Source organism: Ochotona princeps, chromosome 12, assembly GCF_030435755.1.
Source record: "Ochotona princeps isolate mOchPri1 chromosome 12, mOchPri1.hap1, whole genome shotgun sequence".
Classification (NCBI taxonomy): Eukaryota; Metazoa; Chordata; class Mammalia; order Lagomorpha; family Ochotonidae; genus Ochotona; species Ochotona princeps.
Window position 1 is genome coordinate 36675100 of NC_080843.1, and position 25267 is coordinate 36700366.

The 25267-nt window shown below is 39.5% G+C and overlaps 1 protein-coding gene across 3 annotated transcripts in view; it reads left to right on the forward strand.

Annotated features, from left to right (window-relative positions):
- The window catches only part of DIAPH3 (diaphanous related formin 3), a 472570-nt gene that overhangs the window by 23081 nt on the left and 424222 nt on the right, over positions 1 to 25267 (forward strand). For 2 of the 3 annotated variants that reach the window (XM_058670671.1, XM_058670670.1), the window contains exon 2: positions 10604 to 10636. The exons of the other annotated variant lie outside the window; for it this stretch is intronic. In XM_058670671.1, the coding sequence (XP_058526654.1) occupies positions 10604 to 10636 (33 nt within the window). The remainder of the gene's footprint in view (positions 1 to 10603; positions 10637 to 25267) is intronic. 3 annotated transcript variants of the gene reach the window in all.

Sequence of the window (25267 nt, forward strand, 5' to 3'; positions counted from 1 at the left end):
CACAGCAACCTGGGTACAGATGTGTGGCGGACCTAAGGCACTCAGCACTTCGACGGGAGTAGCATGGTAGGTTGACCTAACGTGGGGGGTTACTTACAGAAAGACTGAAAGCAAAAGGACGAATTGGAGCTATGAAAGTGATGCCTTGGCTAGCTGAATTGAGGGCAAAGCACAGACCCTGAGCTTGGGCACTGTGCTATGGAATATAGGCACCCTCAGTGATGTCTTGTATAGCAAACGCTTGCCTTGATGCCCTTAAAACTCAAATTTCTGAGGAATCCTTGGGGTTACACCTAAATGATTGTAAATGTTTTCTTTTTCCTTTCCCTCCTTTTCCCTAAAGCTGAACTGTTCCTTCCATGCACCAGACTAATCCTATACTTTAAAAAAATTGTTTTGCTAGTGAAATTACCTGTGCTTATCCAAAAATTGCTGTTACTGTCTGTTTTGGGAGTGTTTCTGTTACTTTCCTGTAAGTGACCTCTGGCAGTATTAACCAACAAGCTATGTAAAAGGCACTGAAGTCAGTGATTGTTGACGTACTGACTTTTCTCTTCATTTATCTTATATAATATGCTGATTTTTTCCAGTTTATTAATGTTAATTAGCAAATAACTTTAAAAAAAGATTTTTTATTGGAAAGGCAGATTCACAGAGAGAAGGAGAAATAAAAAGATCTTCTGTTTGCTGGTTCACTCCCCAAACGGCCGCCACAGCCAGAATTGAGCCCAGCTGATCCACAGCCTGGAGCTTATCTGGATCTCTCATGGGGATGTAGGGTCCAAGGTTTTGGACCATTCTCCACTGCTTTCCTAGGCCACAAGCAGAGAGTTGATTAGGAAGTGGAGCAACAGGTACACAAACTGGCACCCATATGGAATGTTGGCACTTGGAGGTGGAAGATTACCCAATTGAGCTATCATGCCAGCGCCAGAAAATGATTTTGTGCTTTAACGCTTAACAATTTGTGCCTGTGACCCACCTGCCTACTTTTTTTTTTTTTTTTCCTGATTCTTTTTGTATTTATTACTGGAGTCATAGATTGCTCTGCTCTTTGAAGACCAGTTTAAACAGCTGTTCTTTCCCCTCACTACCCACCCCATTTACAGAGCTAAATCCTTAGCGCATTTGCAGCTTAAACAACCCTTAATGAGGTCCATGCCTTCCGTAATTCCCTATACTTATCATTGCAACCTGTGAAGTCTTCTGTGCCTCTGGTACCCCTTTCACGTATGGTACCCCTGATTTTCATCCGTTGTTAATCATCTTCTGATATCTTTTGTAATTTGCTCGTGTGTTTTCGGTTTCTCAAGAGGGTAAGTTCCCTTTTTATCTACATGGATATATTACTCCCTGTCAAGATGGAGTAATATTTAATATGTATTGGATACATCAATGAATAGTTAGGAATCCCATTCTGTAATAAGAACAGATTCTGTAGCACATGTTTTCCTGAGTCATGGCAAGAAAATTTGTTTGCCTTTCTTAGATCATCGCTACAATGTTTGCTTTTTAATTAGCATGTGTTTAGATATATATAATGAGCCAGTAGAGATTCTACTTTTTCAGTCACCATTGAATACCTTGTTAAGGTGCTTATCTCACTGTTTTGCGTTTTGCTTATTTACCTATTTATCTTGCTGCAAATAACTGAGGGAGTTCTCAGGAGCTTTACTTGTAAGATCCTGAGGGCAGATGCGTGGTCCTTTCTGTATTTAATGTAGTGTCTTGCACATGTTGACAGCTTAATTATGTTGTGAAGTAGAAAAAAAAATTAGGATTGAGAATAGGTCTTGGTTAAACTATTGGAGATTGTATTTCTTGTAGTTGGGCAGTTTGTCCTCACTTATAGGGGATGATCAAGTGAATGGTATTTACCTTAACTTTATCAAGATAGTGTGATACCTTTTACACTTAAAAGAAATGTATCATTTTTCTTTATTATATCTGTACCATTAATAAGTGTCATAAAACAGAAAAATAAAGCTAAGTCAATATATTGTTGCCACAGAAATTGAATTTGTGTCAAAAGGATTTGTGCCTGTGATGTAGTGATTCGTATATTCTTGGAATTAAGTCTCTAGCAGTGACAACATCAATAATTCACAGAACCAAGGAGGTTTAGGAGATTGGTTAATTTATATGTGAATTAGAAAACAAGTGAATAATGTGCTTAATATATTCTAATATACTTGGAATTATGTATTACTAAGCCTTTTAAAAAGTGTTTTTAGGTTTTAATCTTTTGTACATTTTTATTCTGAAAGAGACAACTGTATATTTTATCTCAGTGTGAAAAGTGTTAGCCTTAGTAACTTAAAGCTTTTTTCACTATAAAAATATATTCATTGTAGACATCTGGAAAAATGCATGAAAGTATGAAAAAAGAGCCAGAAATATCATAACTTAGATGTATAAAATTAATGGATCCTATTTTATTTGTGTTAATGTATTGATGTCGTTGCACATGTAATTTTAAATGTCATTTCTTTCTTGGGTAATGTTTAACTGTGAGCATTTGCCTTGCCATTACATCTTACATAGCAAGCACTATGGTTTATGTAATCATTCCTAGGTATTGGGAGACTAGGGTTGATTGCAATGCAAACTATTTAAAGTATTGCTGTAGTGATACCTATTTGCATATCAACGTCTTGTATTTCTGATTTCCTGAGTATAGATTCTGAAAGTAAAATGACTAGATTAGCTGAGTGGACTATGATCTGTTCAATTGTTCACCAAAAACATTTAAGCAAATTGTTTCTTTCATGCCAGGTTGTAAAAAGAATTCTTCATGTGTAAGTGAACGAATGCATGATGTTGAGTTAGCTTCAGGAATGCCTGTCCAGTCTACACTCACTCAGCAAGATGGGGGAGATGGAGACACTGAGAAATAGCCTAGTCTTTTGGGTAACAGTCAAATTGATCTGTGTGTTAAGGAACCAGTTTAAATCTTTTCTACAACAAATTTTTTTTCAGCCTTCGCTAGACAATTAAAAAGGATTTGGATTCTGTAACCTTTAACAAAACTCGCTTATAAAAGTGGTTCAAAGGTTTTAGTTTTTTCCCCGGATATGGTGTTTCTGATCTGATACTTTACATAGGTGAAGTTAATTGGAAAAGCTGAGGAGAACAGGGACTTAAAGCTGTGTTACTAGATTAGCCATTTTTTTTTCATTTTGTTTTTTTGTTTAGTTCAGTTTTTTTTAAATTTTTTATTTTTTTAATTATTATTTTTAATTCATTAATTACATTGTATTATGTGACAGTTTCATAGGTACTTGGGTTCTCCCCACCCCTCCCCAACCCTCCCACCATGGTGGATTCCTCCACCTTGTTGCATAACCACAGCTCAAGTTCAGTTGAGATTCCCCCATTGCAAGCGTATACCAAACATAGAGTCCAGCATCTTATTGTCCAGTCGAGTTCAATGTAGATTAGCCATTTTTTTCCATTTCATTTTTCCTTAGCATTGAAAGGGAGTGATCACAAAAGTTAGGTTTGAATGGAAAGTGAGTTTGAGTGTCAAATGATATGATACATAAGCTGAGGCAGAACTCAAGCAATTTTTTTTTCTTAAAAGCTATTAACTTTTAAAGATGTATTTATTTGAAAGGCAGATTTACAGAGAGGAGGAGAGGCAGGTCTTCCACTTGCTGGTTTATTCCCCAAATGGCAGCAACAACTGGAGCTAGGGTGGTCTGAACCCAGGAGCTTCTTCTAGGTCTCCCAAGCAGGTGGAGGGTCCAAAGGCTTTAGTTCCTCTTTCACTGCTTCCCTAGGCCTGAAGCAGGGAGCTGGAAGTGAAATGTAGCAGCTGTGGGACTCAAATGGGTACCCATATAATGATGCTGGTGCTGTTGATAGGTGGAGTCTTAACTTGCTATGCCTTGGTGCAACCCCCGATCATTAGTTCTTACGGAGTGGTAGTCACAGGTGTATTGCAGACCTAATTACTGTATTTTCATAAACTCTTGTTTTTGGATTCTTGAATGATGGCTTCTTCTGAGTGCTGGCTGTTCTTGGGTGTGTGACAGTATTAAACTCCTGGGTAATGATCAAGGTGTTTTGACTTTCTGAGGCAGACAGGTTTGGAAGCTTGAATAAAAGAACAGATGGAAAGAGGTTGGAGAGCTCTTCCTATTTCTCACCCGTCTTTATCTTTGCCTCTTATTTTTCTCCTCTGAAACTGAAATGACCACATAAAGAGGCAGTTTCTTTACATTATCAAAGAGCCGGCTCTACTCCTGTCCTCTGTGCTCTGCACATTGCAGTGTTATTTTTGGACCTGAGATGTGAAATCCAGGGACCTTGATGAGTACTATTTTTCACACCTATATGTGTTGTGTCGTGGCCATGGAGATGACCCTTCCCTAGATGCTGCAAGTTGTTTGTTGTGGTTAGTAGTAATACTACTTTTTCATAGCCTTTATAATTGGTGTTGACATCAAAAGAAATACAGGCATGTGGAACAAATTTTGTCAGGTTCAAGTGCATACACGTTCCTGGTGAAAAGCAATGGTCTGGACTTTTAAACAAATGGAACAGCGTTTGTCATGAGCTGCAGATCATGATTAAGACAAGACTGCTCTTGGTCCTTTCCCCCTTAAAGTAACATTTTGCTGTGTCGGTAACCTGTAGTTCATTTTGTCAAGCAAGTAGTGTTCTGCCATGGGTTGATACAACGAAGAATCTTCATTATTTAGAAACTAAACGCACACTAAGGAGATAATGCATCTCAGAGATATGTGGTGTATTTGAGGAATGATGCATTTGGTAGTCCATTCTACACACCACCTTGGTGTTACAGAGCGCCAACTGGGAGTTTTCCCTCCTTAGCAGTAAAATCTGTCTCTTTTGCTCTAAATCCTCTTGTGCTTGTTGTCCACAATGTCTTCTAAGTTGTCTTTGGGACGTCTGGTTTCTAGGATGAGGTGCAGGAGAAATGCACCTGTGTAGCCTGGGGGAATGGCAGATGGTAGAGGAGAGTTGCTGCTTGGCACTAGCTGTGGTATGGTAGCTTTAGTTCCAAGTGGACATCTGATTGCTGTCCTGAATCCGCTGAATCAATCTGCGGAGATTGAAGCCGTGTCTTCAACCTTGTAAAGCAAAGTTTGGGTGTAATTGTTAATGTTGAAAAACTGACAGCTTCCCTGGAGGGTCCAGTTTATGGAAATTGTGTCTGAGTCAGATACATTTGAAGGCTTATATCTCATAGATTCCCCTTTGGTGCATTATCCTTCATATCAGCCCGGTAATTTGAGTCCAATTGAATTGTACCAACCAAAAATTACCTTAAAATACTTCTGTGTTCTTGGCTTTAGTGACAATGACAAATTGCTCCAAACCTGCCAACTTGATACCTGGTGATGACCTGAACATTCGGATCATGTCAAGGTGACAGATCCTTACCTCCACTGGCATGTGGCAAACATGAATAGATGAAAATCACAAAACGTCTTGGACGGCAGCTGGAAATTGCTTTCATTGCTTATGGACCTCAGGAGTTGTGTGTTATATGATTTGTCTTTGTTACTTGTAAACTAAGTTGGTTGGGGAGAAACTTTATTTATCCCTCTTCTTATTCACAGTGCTTAGCCGAGTGCCCTGAAAACTTTTTTTTTTTTAGACAGCATGTGCTGTCTTCAATGGAAGTTTTGATGCATCACTTAAATGGGAAAATAGAGACCTGTGTTCTATGTTCCTACCTTTTTTTTTCTCCTAGATCCTGTGCTCTTTTGAAAAAAATCTATAAAGGCCCTCTTTTTTTCCCCCCTCTTTAAATTTCGTTGTGACCTTTTTGACCACTCATCCTAGGAACTGTCATTAGCAGGAAACATTGTTACACATCTGTATATGCTGTTCTTTACTCTTTAGGAAGGAAATGAAATTAGCAAGTTGAACATAGAATTACAGAAAGGAAGCCTACAGTCCTAAAGTACACTTTAATAATACCATACCTTAACCAATTATCAATAGTCTTGTGACCAGCACTGCTTATATCTGAACATGATCACCCATCTTCATAGCAATGATATGAAGTAACAACTGTGTAATCATAGGCCACCAAACGCAATTGAGACCTAGACACTTAGGCATGGAATCTTGCATGTCTAAAACTGCATGATTTTTAACTTTTTCTGAGGGAAAAATACTACCCTTAATTTGTATCAGGTTATTTATTCATTTTGAAAGTGTGATAGCATGAGAGAGAGTGAGAGGAATTGACTCATATTTCATAAACTTTGACTCCTCAGATACCCACAACAGCTGTAGCTAGTCCAGGTCACAAATGAACCTAGAACGCAAAATGGCGCTCACACATGGGTGGCAGGGTCCTAAACACTAGGACCATCTTCTGCTCTCCAAGATGTGTTAACAGGGAGCTGGAGTGGAACTGGAACAGCTGGGACATAAACTTGTGCACATATGGATGGCCTTAACCACCGCAGCATAATGTAGCCCCTTTCCTCCCTGCCGGTTATTAATATGTTGAACTGGTATTTTCTGTGTTACACAGGTTCCCCTTACCCCCAAATGAAGAATGTTACCCTTGTGGTTTTGTATCTGCAAAAGTAGGCCAGAACTCCAGACTTGCCTAAGGATTTTATGTTATTCTTTATTTTCTCGGAAGTTTTGGCCTAACAGACTGTCATTTCTTGATAAATGTATAAGCCTAACAGATAGTAGCTTGATCTTGTACATTTTCTGTGATAAACTTGAATTTACATTAACATTAAAATATGCTAGGAAAGACTCATAGACATTCTGTGTTTTTCATGAAGTATTTACTAGTTGTTTTTCAAAGAGATGGTCATTCCAGCATTTCAGAGAAATTGCTAGTGTTTAGAGCTGTTCAACTTTTTAATTTCCAGCACGCCTTTAGGCTTTCCTACAGATGGTTTGTGTTGAAATGAGTGCTGTGTAATCGCCATTCTTCAGACAGTTGACTCTCAGGAAGAAACACTGTTTTGTTAGAAACAGAGTTCTTAATTCGGTTTTTCAACTGTCTCTGTTCCTGTCATGGAACCTTGCACTTGCTGCCATTTCTGGCTCTACTGGTTTTTCTTGCTGGTGCTGAGAATCAATGCTAAAGGTTTAAAAGAGAAGGAGCAATCAACATTTTTCTCTTGCACTATTATAGTTTCTAACCTACATTCCTTCAAACTTCCCGATTTTCCTCTGTAAGCTATCCCCACACTATAATTGCGTTGTGATTCATCACATTTTAAAATGTGTGTATATATAATTTTAATCTGAAAGGCAGAGTTAGAGAGACTGAAAGATGGAACTTGTGGTTCACTCCCCAAATGGTTGCAACAGTCGGAGCTGAGCCGATCCAAAGCAGGAGGCCTCTACAGGTCTCCGGCATGGGTGTGGGTGCTCAAGGACTTGAGCCATCCTCCACCACCTTTCCAGGCCACAAGAATTGGAACTGGAACAGCAAGGGCTCAAACTGCCACCTGTATGGGATGCAAGTGCCACTGGTGGAAGCTTAGCCTACTGTGCCTGAGTGCCAGCCCCATCACGTGTTTTTTGATGAAAAGATTGCATACAGTGATACAATACAAAAATTGAACTTAAACATTGCTGTGTAGTTTTATAAAACTCAGATAAATTTAACAAGTTACCTGAATAGTTTTAAAGGGAAGCCCGCAATAAGATAGCTTAAGGGTATCAAAAAGTAAACCACAAGTAAAAGCAGGTCTTGCATTGCTTTGTTTTTACCTCACAGTGACAGTTTCTTTTCTTGGAAATTGTGAGTTCAGCCTTAATTTAAAGGGCTTTTCATCTTAAGGATTTTACATCGTGTAACTTAGCACTTTCTACTTCCATGTCTAGAGCCTCATTTTCTATACCTTCTCTGCTGTTTTTGGATCATAAATCTCAACATGAGCCCTAGTCTCATTTTTCTTTAAATTGCGTATTTTCTTTTGCTTTTCTTTTTGCAGCACTATTAAGGCATTTTTTAAAAAAGATTTATTCATTTTATTGCAGCCAGTTATACACAGAGGAGGAGAGACAGAGGAAGATCTTCCGTCCGATGATTCACTCCCCAAGTGAGCCGCAACGGGCCGGTGTGCGCCGATCCGAAGCCGGGAACCTGGAACCTCTCCCGGGTCTCCCACGCGGGTGCAATGTCCCAATGCATTGGGCCGTCCTCAACTGCTTTCCCAGGCCACAAGCAGAGAGCTGGATGGGAAGTGGAGCTGCCGGGATTAGAACCGGCGCCCATATGGGATCCCGGCGCTTTCAAGGCAAGGACTTCAGCCGCTAGGCCACGCTACCGGGCCCTATTAAGGCATTTTCCTGAAGCAGCTCATGTTCGCCTTTGGGAATATTTCATTTGTGTAAATGGATTCTTTCTCTTTGCTACAAAACCTATTTAGAATATAGTCATTGTTTAGTTTCTTTGGCTTTCTTTTAACACTGGTCCCTGTGACATGTTAGTGTGTCAGTGGTTGACTTCTTGTCCTAAGAACTTGAAGTATCCACTCTAAAGATGGATAGGGGTTGGGTTCTGGGGTGATAACTCTTATTGTGGAGTGAAACTCGATGCTAGAGGATGGAAATTACTTTGGTAGGAAGATGGATGGATACAGGCAGTCAGAAGTAAGGGAGCCTGGGCCGTGCAAACTCAAAAGCCCTGATTTGGATTTAATTCTAGTAATGGTTTCTGGGCTAAGCCTCTGGCTGGCTCTTTCCAGTTGTGCTCAAAATCATCCTCATTCTTAGGGACACTGTAAATTCTGCAGACCAGAATTAGACATTAATTCTTTTAAAGATTTATTAATTCTTATTAGAAAGATAGATGTACAGAGAAAGATCTTCCATCCATTGGTTCACTTTCCAAGTGGCTGCAGCAGCTGGAGCTGAGCCAATTTGAAGCCAGGTTCATCTTTTGGGTCTCCCACGTGGATGCAGGGTACCAAGGCTTTAGACTGTCCTCAACTGCTTTCCCAGGTCACAAGCAGGGAGCTGAATGGGAAGTGTAGCAGCCAGGACACGAACCAGCTCCCACATGGCATCCTGACACCTATAAGGCAAAGGCTTAGTCACTGAGCCATTGTGCTGGTCCCAGACATTCTTATTCTTAGTTAAACCAGTATTACTTCCTTATTCTCAGGCCAAAGAGCAGTTCTGAGAGCTGCACTGGTAAGTGGATGATGTGGTTAATGATCATTCATTTGGTTACATTCTGCTTGTCATTTCCACTTCTTTCAGCTATTTTTCTTACACTAATGGAAGGAATATCTTGGTGATCAAAGAGTGGAGAGAAGCAGGGCCATGGTGCAGTATGCTAATCTTGTGCCTGTGGTGCTGCCATTTCATATGGGTATGAATTAGTCTCAGCTGTCCCACTTCTGGTCTAGCTCCCTGCTGATGTTCTAGGAAAGCAGTAGAGCATGTCCCAAGTGGTTGAGTCCTTGCCACACATGTGGGAGACCCAGAAGAAGCTCCTAGTTTATGACCCCGCCCTCGTCATCGTGGTCACTTGGGGATTGAATCGGCATCAAGATCTCCGTAACTTTCAAGTAAAATGATTCCCTAAAATTTAAAATTTTTTTGATGTTTACTTAGTTGATCAGGATGGGAAGGATCGAAGGTTAGGGGAAGGTGGGTGAGACCACTGCCTCCAAACTTTTTTTTTTTTCCCTCTCCTCCTCCTCTTGCTGTCTGGGGAAAGAGGGGAATGAACTTTGCAAGACTTGCACTGTACAGATTTTAGTTTGCATCCTTAAGGAGATATATTCATGTACACAGAAGTATACTTATGTGTGCAAACATGAATGAGGAATTTGATTTAATGTTGAATTTAGGTATGTGCTATTTGGTCTGTTGGGTAATGATTATTAACGCACATCTTACTAAAGAACAGACCTGGCTTTTCTGTTTAGAAAGTGACCTTTTCTCCCCTTTTGAAGGTCTAATGCCGTCATGAGTGAGAGGAAGGAGAATTGGTAATTGGTTCCATTTCTTGCCCAACTCTGATAATCAATTTTTTTTCTTTTCTAAATGCTTTTTTTTCCCCTCTTGAATGGCACTTCACAGGAAACTAATGTATTCACTTTCTGAAGTGATCTTATGTTGGTCTAGCTAGGAAATCTTTAAAATGATTCTCAAATGAAATTGAAAAGTACCTACTGTCACCACTGGTGATAAATCACAACGATGTTAAATATGCGAGTAGTCATTCCAGTAAAATTCCTTCTTGCTATTAGAATTGTAATTAAGACATCAAAGTACTTTCTTCTATTATGCTTAGTATTAATGTCAAATTTATGGTAAATTTAAAGTACTTTATGAAATCTGAATATTTAAACTTTTATTGTATATATGTATATTGTAATTAGTACAATTAGTTGGAGGGCGATATTGTACCATAATTAGATTTGTGCTTAGGTTTACAAAGCAGAAATTTTAGCAAACATTTGAAACTACCACATGCGGGATAACTTGTCTTTTGAAGAGATTTAGAGATAATGCATTTTAATTACTGTCAGGAATTTGATTACATTCATGTTAGTCTTCCAGAATTTTCAAGGTACTCTATTAACTAAGTTAACAACTTGTTAATTACTGATTTTTTTTTCATTTGCAGCATCTAAGTATTAGGACACTGACAGATGATATGGTAAGGCCTTCCTCATTGCCCCTCTGAATTTTAGCTAACCATGTGATGTTGATGGCGTGCTGCGCTAACACCTTCAAATTGCTAAAAGCTGCATGTATTGGAATGTACTGTCGCTTATAGTGTTCAAAAAAGAAGTTAGCAAAATTCATTAAAATGTTTAAGTTCTAAAAGGGAATAGTCAATATGTCAAAAATTGTTTCATTATAATTTGTTAGTCAACTTAATCATCCAAATCAACTCCCATTCTTTAGAGATGAATTGCACACTTCAAAAAAAAAAGGTAGAAAAAAAGCAGCTGAAGATACCAATTTTGCAGAAAGAGGTTGTTGCTAATTAAAGTAAACCAGACTAAAATGTTGTGCATTGCTTTTTAAAATATATATATACTTTTTTCTGTTTCAAAGGCAGTTACAGGGGAGGAAAAACAGAATCCTTCATGTGCTGGTTCACTCAGCAAATGGCTGCAGCAGACAGGGCTGGGCCAGGCTGAAGCCAGGAGCCCTGAGCTGCTTCTGGTCTACGATGTGGGTACATGGGTTTGGGACATATTTCACTGCTTGCTTCACAGGTCCAGTGGTAGGGAACTGGATCACAAATGGAACAACTAAGACTTTATGTCTATATGGGATGCTAGTGATACAGGTGGAGGGTTAACTTGCTATGCCGCAATGCTAGCCTTATGAATTTTTTGCTTAAAATGAGAACCAGGTATACTTGATTCTATACCCTTGAAAAAACCAATGGTTTCTTAAGTGATTAATATCACTTAGCAGTATAGACTTTCATGTTAAATTTTGAGAATATTTTTGAGTATAATTAATGGTTAATGGCAAAACAACGAAGAGACTGGCGTGCTGCTATAGCAGGTGAGTCCTCTGCCTGTGACACTGCCCTTCTTTGAGTGCTGGTTCTGGTCCTAGTTACTCCACTTCTGATTCAGCTTCTACTGATGACGTGGGAAAGCAGCAGAGGATGGCCTAAGTCCTTGGGGCCTTCCATCCTCGTGGGAGACCCAGAAGAAGCTCCTGGCTCCCACTTTTAGACCTGCCCAGTTTTGGCTGTCATGGCTATCTATGGAGTGAACCAATGAACGGAAGATTCTCTCCCCTATCATCTCTGTACTCCTACTTTTGAATAAAAATCTTTTTTATCCTTGTTGATTTCTTTTTCAAACAGCACCAAAAATATGTAAGCATGGTATAAAGGAAAAAAGAAAAAGGTGCTTCACTGCCCAGAAATTTGGGCAAGGAGATGCATGAAGACAAATGAGACATAAATCTTGACATGAATGATTTGAATTTCAGCTAGAGGGTTGATGTGCTTTAGTCGTAAGAAAAGCATATTTCCATGAAATTTCCTGGAGAACACACTTTTCAATTTAGTCACATGCTGTTACACAATGGTGACCTTTTTTTTTTCAATGTAGTGTTAGGGAATTTTGATTTTGTATGAACTTCATTGAGTAGCCTTCCACAGACCTGGGTGGTAGCGCCGATCACCCATCTTCGTGATAGATACTGTTTTTCATTGAAGTGGTGTCATGCAGCATGTGACTGTACTGGTATTGGGAAATGAACGCAGTGTGGAGTAGCAGGAGCATTGGTTTTACCGCTGAGGACGGTGGGGCTGAGGCGAGGAGCTCCTCAGGGATGCCCAGCTGGCAAGTGGGGCACCCACAGCTTGTCTCGTTCTGCCTTGCTTACTGCATTCAATGGTCTGTGATTTTATGAACTTTCATGATGATATTGGTGTGCTTGTAACACCTCTATTGAAATTTAACTCATGTAGCATAGAATTCAAATTGCAGTTAAAGTGTAGAATTTAGTGGTTTCTTGTATATTCACAAGTATTCAGCCATCATCACAACCAATTTCAGGGCCTTTTCAGCATTATTAAAAATGACTAGCAAATTGTTGCTAGTTTTCTTCAGTTCCGCCAAGCCTAGGCACTTTGGTTTTAAGTATGTGCCGCCTATCTTGCAGATTTCAGAAATGAAATTGGTAAGTGTTCTTTCGTGACTGATTGTTCTCACGTAGGTTTATATTTTCCAGGGTTCATCCACATCACTGTGTATATTAGTACTTCATTGTTTCTTGGTTATATATATTTTAAGTATGTTCTGAATTTTTTTCATGAACTTATTTGACTGCTCAGGCATAATGCCATTCCACACTATAATGCTGAGTTCTAGAAAGTATTGTGGAGTAACTTGACAGGCCATTCCAGGATCCATCATGCCCTGTTACATATTAACAATTGGATTTTTCCTCTTAGCTTTTCCCCCAGTTTTTCCCATTCCTTTCCTCTTCCGTCGCAAACTTTGGGTTGTTTCCTATTATGCTTTGTGCATATTTTTAGCACCATAGCATCTGTCTTAGCTTAAACCTTTTGAAAGAAGAGACAAATATGTTAATATTACTACTTACAACATTATTAGCATTTTATTACTTTTCCACTTTCTCCTGCCCCTTTTATGGTACTGGTTGTTGTGAACAAATTACTTTGGTAACCTGCCTGGAATTATGGTTTCCATGGATCTAGACCTGCAGTGGCTCTGGTCTAGCTTAGTATAGATGGAGTCTTAACTTTTGCCCTGGGTGTGGAACTTTTGTCTAAGAGCCCTCTCCCACTCTGGGAGCATCTGTGTAGATTGCAGACTGTTGCCTCATTCCTGCTGTCCTATCGGATGTGTCTCCCTGGATTTCCTTGCTGCCCTTCTTCATGAAGGCTTGAGCATTGAACTGCTCTGTGCTCACCACCACTGTTTTCTCCTGGTCTTCTGCTTTGTCTTTTGAGCAGGCTGGGGAAGGAACAGGCAGGTAGTAACCTTCAGTAGCTGGATCCATTGCTGTGGAGGTTTGAGACTCAGCATTGCATCTTAAACAGGAGATATCAGACAGTAAATAGATTTTCTTGCAAGCTAATGCGATGTGGAGAGAGCCTTTGGATTTAGGATTACAAGATTTATGTCGAGGGTTTGGTGCAATGGCTCAATTGTCTAATGCTCCACCTGCAAGTGCCAGCATCCCATATGGACACTGGTTTGTGTCCCAACTGCTCCACCTTTGATCCAGCTCTCTAATGACTGGAAAGCAGTGGAGGTTGTCCCAAGGCCTTGGGTGCCTGAGCCCTCGTAGGAGACCTGGAAGAAGCTCCTGACTCCTGGCTTCTGATGGGATCAACTCCAGCAATTGCAGCGATTTTGGCCATTTTAGGAGTGAAACGGCAGATGCAAAACCGCTTTGTATCCATCACCTTTTCTGTGTAGATCTGCCTTTCCAATAAAAACAAACCAAAAAAAATTTTTGAACGACAGCTTTATGACTGTGTAACTCTCTGGCCTTGGCAAATTGGCTGTTTTGCTCACTTATTTGTAAGGCAGGATTGCTTCTACTTTTCTCTGCTTTCCTCATAAGGTTTTGGTGGGTTTGATTTATCCTGAAGTGTGTTGAACAGCTGCATTCAGTTCTAGTTCTTACCCCTCTAAAAGTATTTCCTAATGTATGGACGGAGAAATGATGTGACACTTGCAGCTGAGTCTTGCAGGGAATGTGTGTTCCAGATCATTTCAGAACTAACAAAGGAAATGGAGGCTGCATGCTTTGAGGGTTCTTTAAACTATTTCTGGTGCATTAGAACTCAAACGTTTGCCTCTCATGCTGTTTGATACATGCTGGAAATGTTTTCTAGTTTGCCGTCTGCACAACATAGGTGTTGGATGTGGGCTTCCCACGTAAAATTTAACGTGAATACTTGTTCTGGGAAAGGCCTTGATGAATGAAGCAGGCTGGTGTTGTAGTCATGTTTGAATAACACTATTAGAAACATCAAATGATCATGGAAGGATTAACATTTATTGGTCCCAAAAATCCCTTCAAATTTGAGTTATTCAATTGATAGCAATTCAAACACTACAGGACACTGTCTTGTTTAAGAGAATGAAGACTTACTATAATGTTGGAATTCCTAGACATAGTTAAGACTTAAGTGGTGTGTGTTCTACAGATATGTGAGCATTTTGTGTGAAGTACAGTTCAAGATACTAAGGTAATATAAAAGTAAATGATGCCTTATTCAATTCACAACCTTCCTGTAGTAATACTTGTGTTCATAAGCTGACTTTTCTTATGGGGCAAAAAGTTAGACAGGAGAGGAGAAGGAGGGAAAGACTTGAAAGCAATTCAGGGAAGAAAAGGTGTATAGATGTAGTAGTATGGCCTTATCCCATGCAAGGTCCGCGGAAGGGTTTTTGCAGTCGAGGAGTTTGATTGCTCGTTCCTATGTTATTCACCATAACCACTTATGTGTAACTCTCCTCTTCATCTTTCGTCCATTTAAGCCAGCATTATAATTTCTTGTGTAACATACAGCAAAGATTATTAGTTTCTTTTTTTCATTAGAACCTCATGGTAAGACATCTTCTTTTGTAGTGAACTAAGCCTCTGAGCTTTTAAAACAGAAATTTTAGTAAGTTCAGTCTTTGCAAGAATAATTGATTTCTTCCCCACTTCATTCTGTTCTACTTTTCTTCACTCCTCTTGATTTTCTTTATATGAATGGGCTTCCACTTTGAATGGGCATAGTGACTTAAGCTATCACTTGCAGCACAACCATCCTATGTAGGTGCAAGTTTGAGTCCTGGCTTACCCACTTCAGTTCCAGTTCCCTGCTGAAGTGCCTGGGAACGGTTGGCTAACTGCATCCACATGGGAAACCTGGAAGAAGCTCTTGACTATAGCCTGGCCCAGCCCTTTCCATTGTAGCCATTTAGGGACTGTCTCTCTGTCTCAAAGTGATCTAAACCACTGAACCGATTCCTTGATCCATAAGTGGTTGACTAGTACAACTATTTAAGGTGAGTATTAGTGTGCATGGAAGCTAGGGGAAGCTATGATAGTGGCTGACTCATTCAAGGTAGTTACATTTAGGAAAGCTAGGTTAGAATGCCAGTTTTGGTATTTATTATTTGACTTTCTGTAAGTAATTTAGAGTTTGAGCTTTAGAATTGCTGTGTATTGAGTTTGCTAAAGGGACAAAGTTTGTTAAAAAAATGCTTGATACTACTCAGCTATTAAAAAAAATAAAATGCAGTTCTTTGTGGCCAAATGGGCCAAACTGGAAACCATAATGCTAAGGGAAATGAGCCAATCCCAAAAGGTTAGATACCACATGTTTGCCTTGATTTAAGATGATGATGTTATGTATAACATGTTATGTTGTGAATGTTATATGTTGTGTATAAACTAAAATTGAGTTGTCAATGAGGTGGTCACAGAAGGTGGCTAGGAACTCGCATTTACTTTTGACATATTGGTTACTCATTACTATGTCAATTAATTCCATAATGATGTAAGTTTTTGCTGATGGTATGTTGGAGCTTTTGATTGACTGGGATGATACTCTGCTGGCTCTGTCTTCAGACCAGAAAGGGTATACCTAAGAAGACGTTGAACTTGACTGGACAATAAGATGCTTGCAATGGGGGAATCTCAACTGAACTTGAGCTGTGGTTATGCAACAAGGTGGAGGAATCCACCATGGTGGGAGGGTTTGGGGAGGGGTGGGGAGAACCCAAGTACCTATGAAACTGTGTCACATACTACAATGTAATTAATGAATTAAAAATAATAAATAATAAAGAGCAAAAAAACCGCTTGATAAACCATGCGTCCCTAATATTAGTGGCATAGTTAGTAATATTTACTTTCAAGTTGGAAATGTAATTCACATCCAATGTACTGATTTTGGGGATGGAACTGGAAATTATGAATGTGTATAATTGGTTATACATTAGTCATTAAGTAATTTTTGTCAATTTTATCCTGGATCTACACAAACACCAGCTTTCTGAAGTAACAAATAATTTGCTAGTTTCATATACATCAACTCAGTTTATTGCTTTTGTGTCTGGTTCATTGGTTCTACTACCATTGTTGTATCTAACTGAATAATTTGAGTTGGCAGTTATACTCACAACAGCAAAAACTGCAATGACATTTTTAAAGATTGTGTATCTGACTTTGCAATGAAAACCAGAGAGGAGGAGAGACAAATATCTTCCATCTGCTGACTCACTCCCCAAATGGCCGCAATGACTGGAGATGAGCTGATCTGCAGCTAGGAGCCAGGAGCTTTTTCTGGGTCTCTTATGCAGGTGTAGGGTCCAAAGGCTTTGGGCCTTCCTCAACTGCTTTCCCAGGCCACAAGCAGGGAGCTGGATGGGAAGCGGGGTCTCTGGGCCCGGATTAGAACTGGTGCCCATATGGTATCCTGGTGCTTGCAAAGCGAGGACTTTAGCCTCTAGGCTATCCTGCCAGGCCCTATTATGAACTTTTGAGTACTACTTTTGGTTGATATGTTCATCTTTGTTGGGGAAGATGTATAAGTGTATGCTTCACTATAGAAGAAACTGATGGGCTAGTGTTTGACAGCAGGTAAAATTGATGCTTACAACACTGGTATTCAGTATCAGAACCATGTTCCCTATTGCACTGCTTCCAATCCAGCTTTGTGCTCGTATGTCTGGGAAGGCAATACAGGGTAGCTGAGGTACTTGGGCCCCTGCCACCAACAAGGGAGACCAGGTTGGAGTTCTTAGTTTCTGGTTTTAGATGGCCCAACCCTGGTGGTTGTTGGCTTCTGGGCTGAACCAGTGCATGGCAGATACATCTATTTTTTTATTCTAAAAATTTTATTGGAAAGGCACATTTCTAGAGGGAAGAGATCTTCCATCTGCTGGTTCACCCATAAATGGCTGCAATGCTGAGAGAATTGGGAGTTACGGAGCTTCTTCTGGTTTGCCCATGTGGGTACAGGGTCCTATGCTGCTATCCGAAGCCATAAGCAGGGAGCTGGGTGCCAGGTGGAGCAGCTGGGACACAAACTGGCATCCAGTTGGGGCACTGGCACTTGCAGGCAGAGGATTAGCTAATTGAGCCATCATGCTGTCCCCTGGAAGATCTGCTTTACCTCCCTCCATCTCCTATATCATTTTTCTAATACAATAGAAAGGATAAAGTATTAACTTAGTAGTGCCATGTCTGTGACAACTGCTGGTAGAGTACATTGGATGTGAATTACATTTCCAATTTAAAAGTGAATATTACTAACTATGCTGCTAATATTAGGAATGAATGATTTATCAAACATATACACATATTTTTTTAGCAAACTTTGTCCCTTTAGCAAACTCAATACACAGCAATTCTAAAGCTCAAACTCTAAATTACTTACAGAAAGTCAAATAATAAATACCAAAACTGGCATTCTAACCTAGCTTTCCTAAATGTAACTACATTTGTTGAAGGTCAGCCACTATATTTCATAGCAACCCCTCAAAGTTTTCTCCAGGAGTGGAGTCTTACAGCCACTGTATGTTGCCGGCTTGGGTAGGGAGTCCACTGAATGTGTTCAGAAGCTTTGACCTGCCTGTTCGGGAACCTCCTCACTGTTCTCTGTGGACATCCAGACTCCCAGTGCACCAGCTATTACCATACAATTTCTGCACATTCCTTGGTGGTCTTGGAGATGGGCTCAATCAAAAATGTATTCCTTAACTGAATGTAGCTTAACAGGAGTGTGCTTTATCAGCCTGTAAACTTTCCCTATACCAGTCTGGATCCATCTTAAAAATCTGTTAAATGAGAAACGTTTATGAAAGAGAATAAGAATTTTGATTATCTGAATTTGCGTTACTGCTTAGGTGCTAGAACTTAATCTAAACATTTAAGCTAAGAGTTTTTCTGGCCTGCTGTAAGAATTTCTGTACCATGATACAAGTTCATTTTACATTTTTATTAACTTAAATTGTATTTGGTAATTAAAAAGTTAGCCAAGTTACTTTCTGTGATACTATACAAAACATTCTTCAGTGTACAACAGTAGAAATACTAGCTCAAGATCGGAGCAACTGAGTGTGTATGGCAAAATACATAGCTACTTCTAATTTTATAAAAACTTGTGTTTAAGTCAGGTGGGCCTTTCACAGCCCATTAATACAGGTTAATTAGGATTTCCTGTACTTAGATTTATAGTACTAACACTGAAGTGCTATCTTAGAGTCTTTAAATATTTATGGGCAGTTTAGAGAGCTCCTCCTCAAATCAGTAGAAACGTGGGAATATGATTAAGAGTTTTCAGAGTTGAATAAGACTAAAATGTACTAGGGTGTTCAGTTTTGTTGGTTCATTTTGTCCACTTATTAAGCACTTAGTACCTAGTGGCTATTTTAGGAATGCCATGATGGGTAAGAATGTCTGCCCTTGAACCATAAGGAAACACTTGTGTACACAGTCAGTACTTGCAATGAAGGATGTTGGGTGCTGGAGCAATTTATTATGACTTGTTCAAAGTGAGGTCAGCTTTGTCGGAAGACTTCACGGTGAACAGAACTTTGAGTTTTCAGGATGTTAGACTTTGGGCAAGATTGAGTTATTTTCAATTCTCTATTCTTGAGGTATGTCAAATAGATTCTTAATGGAATCAGATCAGGTTGCTAGGAGAAAGCAATTGTTTTCAGAGGATTTTTTTTAAAAAATTGCATCTCATTTTTTTTTATAACCGTTCCATAGGCCAGATTTTTTTGTGTAGAAGAAAAATTAAACTATGGCTTAAATGATTTACTAATACAGTGTTACTTTGCTTTCTCTTAATTATGTAATGTCAACACAAAATAGAATTGTACTTCTAATAGATAAGATGCAAAGACTCAAGTTTTATCTGCCATTAAGAGTTTTGTTCCTTCCACTTTTTTAAGATTTATTTTTATTGGAAAGGCAGATCAGACTTACGGAGAGGAGAGACAAAGGTCTTCGATCTGCTGGTTCACTCGCCAAATGGCTGCAACAGTTGGAGCTGTGCTGATCAAAAGCCAGGAGCCACCAGGAGCTTCTTCCAGGTCTCCCGTGTGTGTGCAGGGTCCCAAGGCTTTGGGTTATCCTCTGCTTTCCCAGGCCACATGCAGAGACCTGGTTAGGAAATGGAGCAACCAAGACAAGAACTGGCACCCAAATGAGGTCCCAGAGCTTGCAATATGTAGATTTACTCATTGAGCCATCACAGTAGGCCATGTTCATTCTATTTGAATGGGTATTTTCTTTGCCACCTTATATCTTTGTGGTAATTATAGGAATTCGCACTCATGTCTAGTTTCGGTGGACTTCCTGTGACTTAGTGTTGGGCAGAGTTTGTGCTAATTGAGTATCTGAAAAGGTGTAAAACTTGTCATTTGTCTTGATATACTGTTTAACATATCCTTGAGAAAGATTTACACTGCAAGAAGCAAAGGCTAATATTAGGCCTGGAGGATAGGTAGCTAATTATTAATTTACTCACCTTAACATGTTAATAGAACATCCAGTATATGCTTAGATCTAGGCTAAGTCCCAAGGGCTGGTTTAGTATAAGAGCAATCTTTATTCTTCAGACTTAACACCTGCTTTAGTAAATAGTTTAACAGATATTTTCAGCATAGCATAAATACTACAAAATGGTAAGTATTCTGAGCAGCCAACCCATTCTTGAATTGAAAGCGTTTGTTCAGTTGTAGCTTAAAGTGAGAACTGAACATGGAGTTGAAATTAGAGAGGGATGAAGTGTGAGGTTCTAGGCACGTGGAACCACATGCCATGTTTAAAGAGACTCAAGGTTCTATTGTACCTAGATGATTGAATCGGGAAGAGACTGATCAAATACACCTTTGAGCTACATTTCAGTGTCCTCTTCAGATTATTGGGGAGCTATTGGAAGGTTTTAAGTGCACGTGTGAGGCACATAACTAGGTTTGCAGTGTGTGTATGTGTGTAAGACTTGAACAGCTGAGGTGGCTGCAGCTGCTGTTACTCAGTGATCTCTTCCAGGGTAATGGCAATGAAGTCGGAGAACATGAATCAGTAAGGGACAGTCCACATAGCTTAACAAAACTTAAAATATAAACATGAAGTTACCACCATTCCCGTCACCTTTTCACTGCTTTGAGTCAACCTCAGAAGTCATAATCAATTCGTGTATCAGTGAGCACCCTTTTGCTTCTCTCCCCACTCTGGCCCTTCATCCTTCTAAACTGACAATATCTCTCAACTCTTCCAGGCTTCCCAAACCCTCCTACCCTGCCCTTTGGAACTCAAAGTCTCTTATCTTCTTTGAATGTTCTCTTGTTGCTCTAATTGAAACCTGGATATTCTTTGATGGCTTTATTTTCCTGGTGGCTGCTTCCTTCAAAAGCCTCCAGCTCTTTTTGAAGCACAGACCATCAGAGTATACAACCTGTTGGATTCCTCCTTGTTGATCTCTGCTGTGGAACTTACAGTTCCTCCCACTGATTGATGAATGCATTGCTTTTTTTCTCCAGTGCTTCTGTTACAAATGCATATCCGTCTACTGGTACCTCCTAATCAGGGATCCATGGACCACCAAAGGATCTGTGGTAGATTCCATTATGTTCCTGGAAAACAATATTCTTTGTTTTCATCAACTGCTATTTGGGATCTGGTTTATATTCAACATTGTGTTGAAAGGAGCCCTGGCTATTACTCCCTTTTCCTTAATGGGCCATTGAGGACTTGTGTAATTATGTCAAAACTTTTAGATATTTTTTGTAACTATACATATTTTAGGCAGTTGGAAGTGTTTTGTAAGGAGCAGTATGCTAATCCTTTATTGCCAGGTAGCATGTTTTCCCCAAACTTAGTATCTTAGAATAACAAGGTACCAGAATTTTGGTAACAGCTCAACAAGATGGTTCTGGTTTGAGGTCTCTTCTTGAGTTAAAGTCCAAAATTGTTGTCTCAGGCTGCAGGCATCTGAAACTTATGTAACTGTAAAGTCTTATCTAAGGCTCAACTTGTGATCGGCAAACTGGGCTGTGATTGTTGGCAGGAGACCTCAGTTCTGTAGGAAGGCAGCCACACAAGCTGTTCCATGACATAGTAGTCGACTGTAGAAAACACACTGCATGTTGTAACTTTCCAGCTAACACTTGTGCTCTTTCTTGTTGATGAAAGGTTTTGAATAGTATTTTATGAAACATTAATGAAGTTTAAGATGGTTAGGTATTTTTGGTGATGGTGGGGAGTTTAATGAATTTTCAAAGCCTCTGTCTACATACATTTTATAAATTTCATAAATCCATATGTAGAACTAAAATCGCTTTGACACATGGCAATATTTAAGTCAGAATATACTAGCTTGTGGGATGGTATGGGTGGTAACGTCCCCCAATACGAGGATAGGTAGCTTGTTGCACCTGGAAGCAGGTAGCTGAGTCTTTTGTGAAGACTTACTTTATTTGAGAGGCATAGATGCATCTTGCATTCACTGGTTCATTCCTCGAGTGGCTGTAATGTCTGGGGCTGGGTAAGGCCTGAAGCCAGGAACCTGAAGCTCCATCCAGGCATCCCATGTGTATGGCAGGGACCCAAATGCTTAGGACTGTCTTAGTGTTTTCCCAGGTGTATGAGAGCATGGAGTTGGGTTTAGAAGTGTCTCAGCTGGCGCTTGTCTGGTATGGGATGCTGGTATTGCACGTGGTGGCTTAAACTGGCCGTAAGGCACAGGATTTTCTTCTCACAGTGGTGTCTTGGTAACAGTGATATCACTAGCATTTATTGAAGATGCTGCAACAGGCAGACATACTGCTTAGCTATTAACATGCACCATCCTGTGTAATTCTCACATCCGCCTTACAGGATTCTGTGATGAACCTGTTTGTAAAAATACTCTTAAAATGCTACCTTCACTCCAGATTAATCATTCATTCCTAGCTATTGCAATTCAGTTTTTTGGGGGGCACTTAATATTTTACCTCAAATTATAATTCTTTATTTTGCTAATTTCCCCCCACCATTAAAGTGGCAAGTACTTGCAGGGATGGCATTATTTTATTCTTTATCCTGTATTTATCATTCATACTTTGAACAAGCATTAATCTATCAGCTGCTCACTATCTGCCATGTACTCCACTGTATGCTGAAGATACAACACTATATAACTGATATGTAACATAATAGTTTTCTTTTGGTATGTAACAAATGACTCCAAAACTTAGTTAAAACTTGATCATTTATCTTAGTGGATCAGGAAATAGCAGTTTATTAGTTAGGTAGCATTAGCTAGATGTCCCTGAAATTGTAGTAAAATTGGCCAGAGATAAGGGGTTGACTGGAATCTGGAGACGGTTCATTCAAGCGACTGTTGTCCAGTGTTTATTTGTGCAAGGGCTCAGGTATTGAGTGTTCATGGATACCTCTGTGACTCAAGGAGGAAGATAAATCTATTACCTAGTTTTGGAAATCAAATTCCATAATTTCCATGGTATGCAGAGAGGCTGGAGACTTGGGCTAAGTGGGTTGATGGCTTTTCTGTACATCAGTGAAAAAGCAACAGCAAGGCACAAAAACCGGATTTTCACAAGTCATTTGAGGGGATTATACTGTATACTGATACAGAATGGGGTGAATTCATGGGTCACTTTATGGTAGTCAGGGAAGGCATTTCAGGTTTTCACCTGAAAGCTGAAAAGTGAAGAAAGGATTTATTTCCATCCACTCTGATGGATATGATCAAGAAAGTGTTTCAGTAGTTTATGACAGCACAGCAGATGAGTGGCTGGCCAGAATTTAGAAGCCATGCTTGAGCCATGCTTACATGATCATGTTGCTAGCACTGTAATGGAGTTAATTCAAGAGCCAAACCATTTTAGTGAAGTTGTTGCAGACTTTAAATGCAAGACTGCCTGAAAATTGATTTTAAGCAATCTCTGGTCTGTATTTCAGGTATGTTTGACAGAATTGATTAAATGGTAGAAACTTTGTTTAATTATCCTGGAGTGTGAAGTTCTTGAAGTATGTATATGCATGGCTTATCATATTTGTGAAATGAATTTTTTTTAAATCACTAGTCTGATATTTAAAATGTCATAATAGTGAAAACCTCCATTACTGAATTCTTACTCTTACAATGTTACAGCTAGATCCAGAAAAGGGTTTTTTCCGCCTTTGATAGCCTTTTTTTTTCCTTACATTTTTATTTTGACTTCATGAGTTTTATGGTACAGTTTTGTAGGGACTTAGATTTCCCTCCTCCCCACAAAATCCCACCCCCTGACAGATTTTCCCCACATTGCTATAATAGTATAGTCCTTTGTAAGAGTCATGATTCCATCAGTCTGTTTAAGTGTGTGGTAGCCTATTTTTTCAATTAAACAGTAATGAGAGTTCAAATAAAATTATCAGTGTGATTATTCAGTGTGGAGATAATACTCAGTAGGATGCTCATTTGACTTCCCCTGACGATAAGTGATATTAATTTATTAGACTTAGTGCATCTCAGATAGTCAAAGCCATATTAAGTGTAGAATACCACTGCCAAGTAGCATCATGAGACTCCCTCAGTCCTTTACGTGACTAACCAGTGCTTCAAGGTGAATTATATGCCTCATCTATTGTGGCTTTTTTTTTAAGATTTATTTATTTTTATTGGAAAGGCAGATAAACAGAGGAGGAGAGACAGAGAGGAAGCTCTTCCCTTTGATTCACTCCCTAAGTGACCGCAACGGCTGGTGGTGCGCGCTTATCTGATGCCGGGGACCAGGAACCTCTTCCGGGTTTCCCACACGGGTGCAGGGATCCCAAAGCTTTGGGCCGTCCTCGACTGCTTTCTCAGGCCACAAGCAGGGAGCTGGATGGGAAGTGGAGCTGCCAGGATTAGAACTGGCGCCCATATGGGATCCCGGGCATTCAAGGCGAGGACTTAAGCTGCTAGGCCACGGTGCCGGGCCCTTGTGGCTGTTTTTAACTTGACTCCAACATAAGAATTTCATAGAAAATTATGAAATGGGAAGTTTTTCAAGTTTGCTGGTATGTTCTTTTGTGCCTAGCTTTTGGCAAATTGTACAATTCCATGAAAGATGAACTAAAAATAATTTTTTTCCTTTCTGTGAGTGGAGTCATAGGAGCATCTCCTTAAATAAAAAATTGTTTAGAACATTAGGAATGATTTACCAGGAAGGCTCACTCTGTACCTAGCCTCATAACTGCGCCCAGATTCTGCGGAATCGACTTGGAGTACTCATCACATTACCTGGAAGTGCTTTGGCTGTGTGAGTAAGGAAGTCGGCAGATCCAATTTATTGTTTCAGTGTAGGAGGGAGGATTGTTGTCCTTCTGTGGGTCCTTACTCTTTCATCCCTTCAAATTGGGGAAAGCAAATAAAAGCATTATATTGGAAATATGAAATGCTGACTGATCCTTCGTATCATACTGTTCTTTGTGTAGATTTAAAGCTGGGAGAAAGATAAGCTAATTTGCCCTGTATTGCCTTTAGCTGGCTTATGCTAGTGTTAATGTGCAGTGTGGGTTTTTTTTTCCTTTTGAGTAAAATCCAATCTTCTACAGTTTAGGTACTAAGCATGCAGGAGAGGTGTGCTAAATCTATTTTATTGTTATTTTCACAAATCATTATTTATTGATAGAAGCCTAGTCTTTTTGGAAACAATAGTGAGTTTTTCTCCCCATTATGCTGTTTTATAAGCTAAATACTATGAATTTTTTATGTGTAAATGTTTTTGCAGTTTTCCTTTATTATTCAGACATGCAGTTTTTTCATTGTAAGGATGAGATAATCTATCCAGCATGA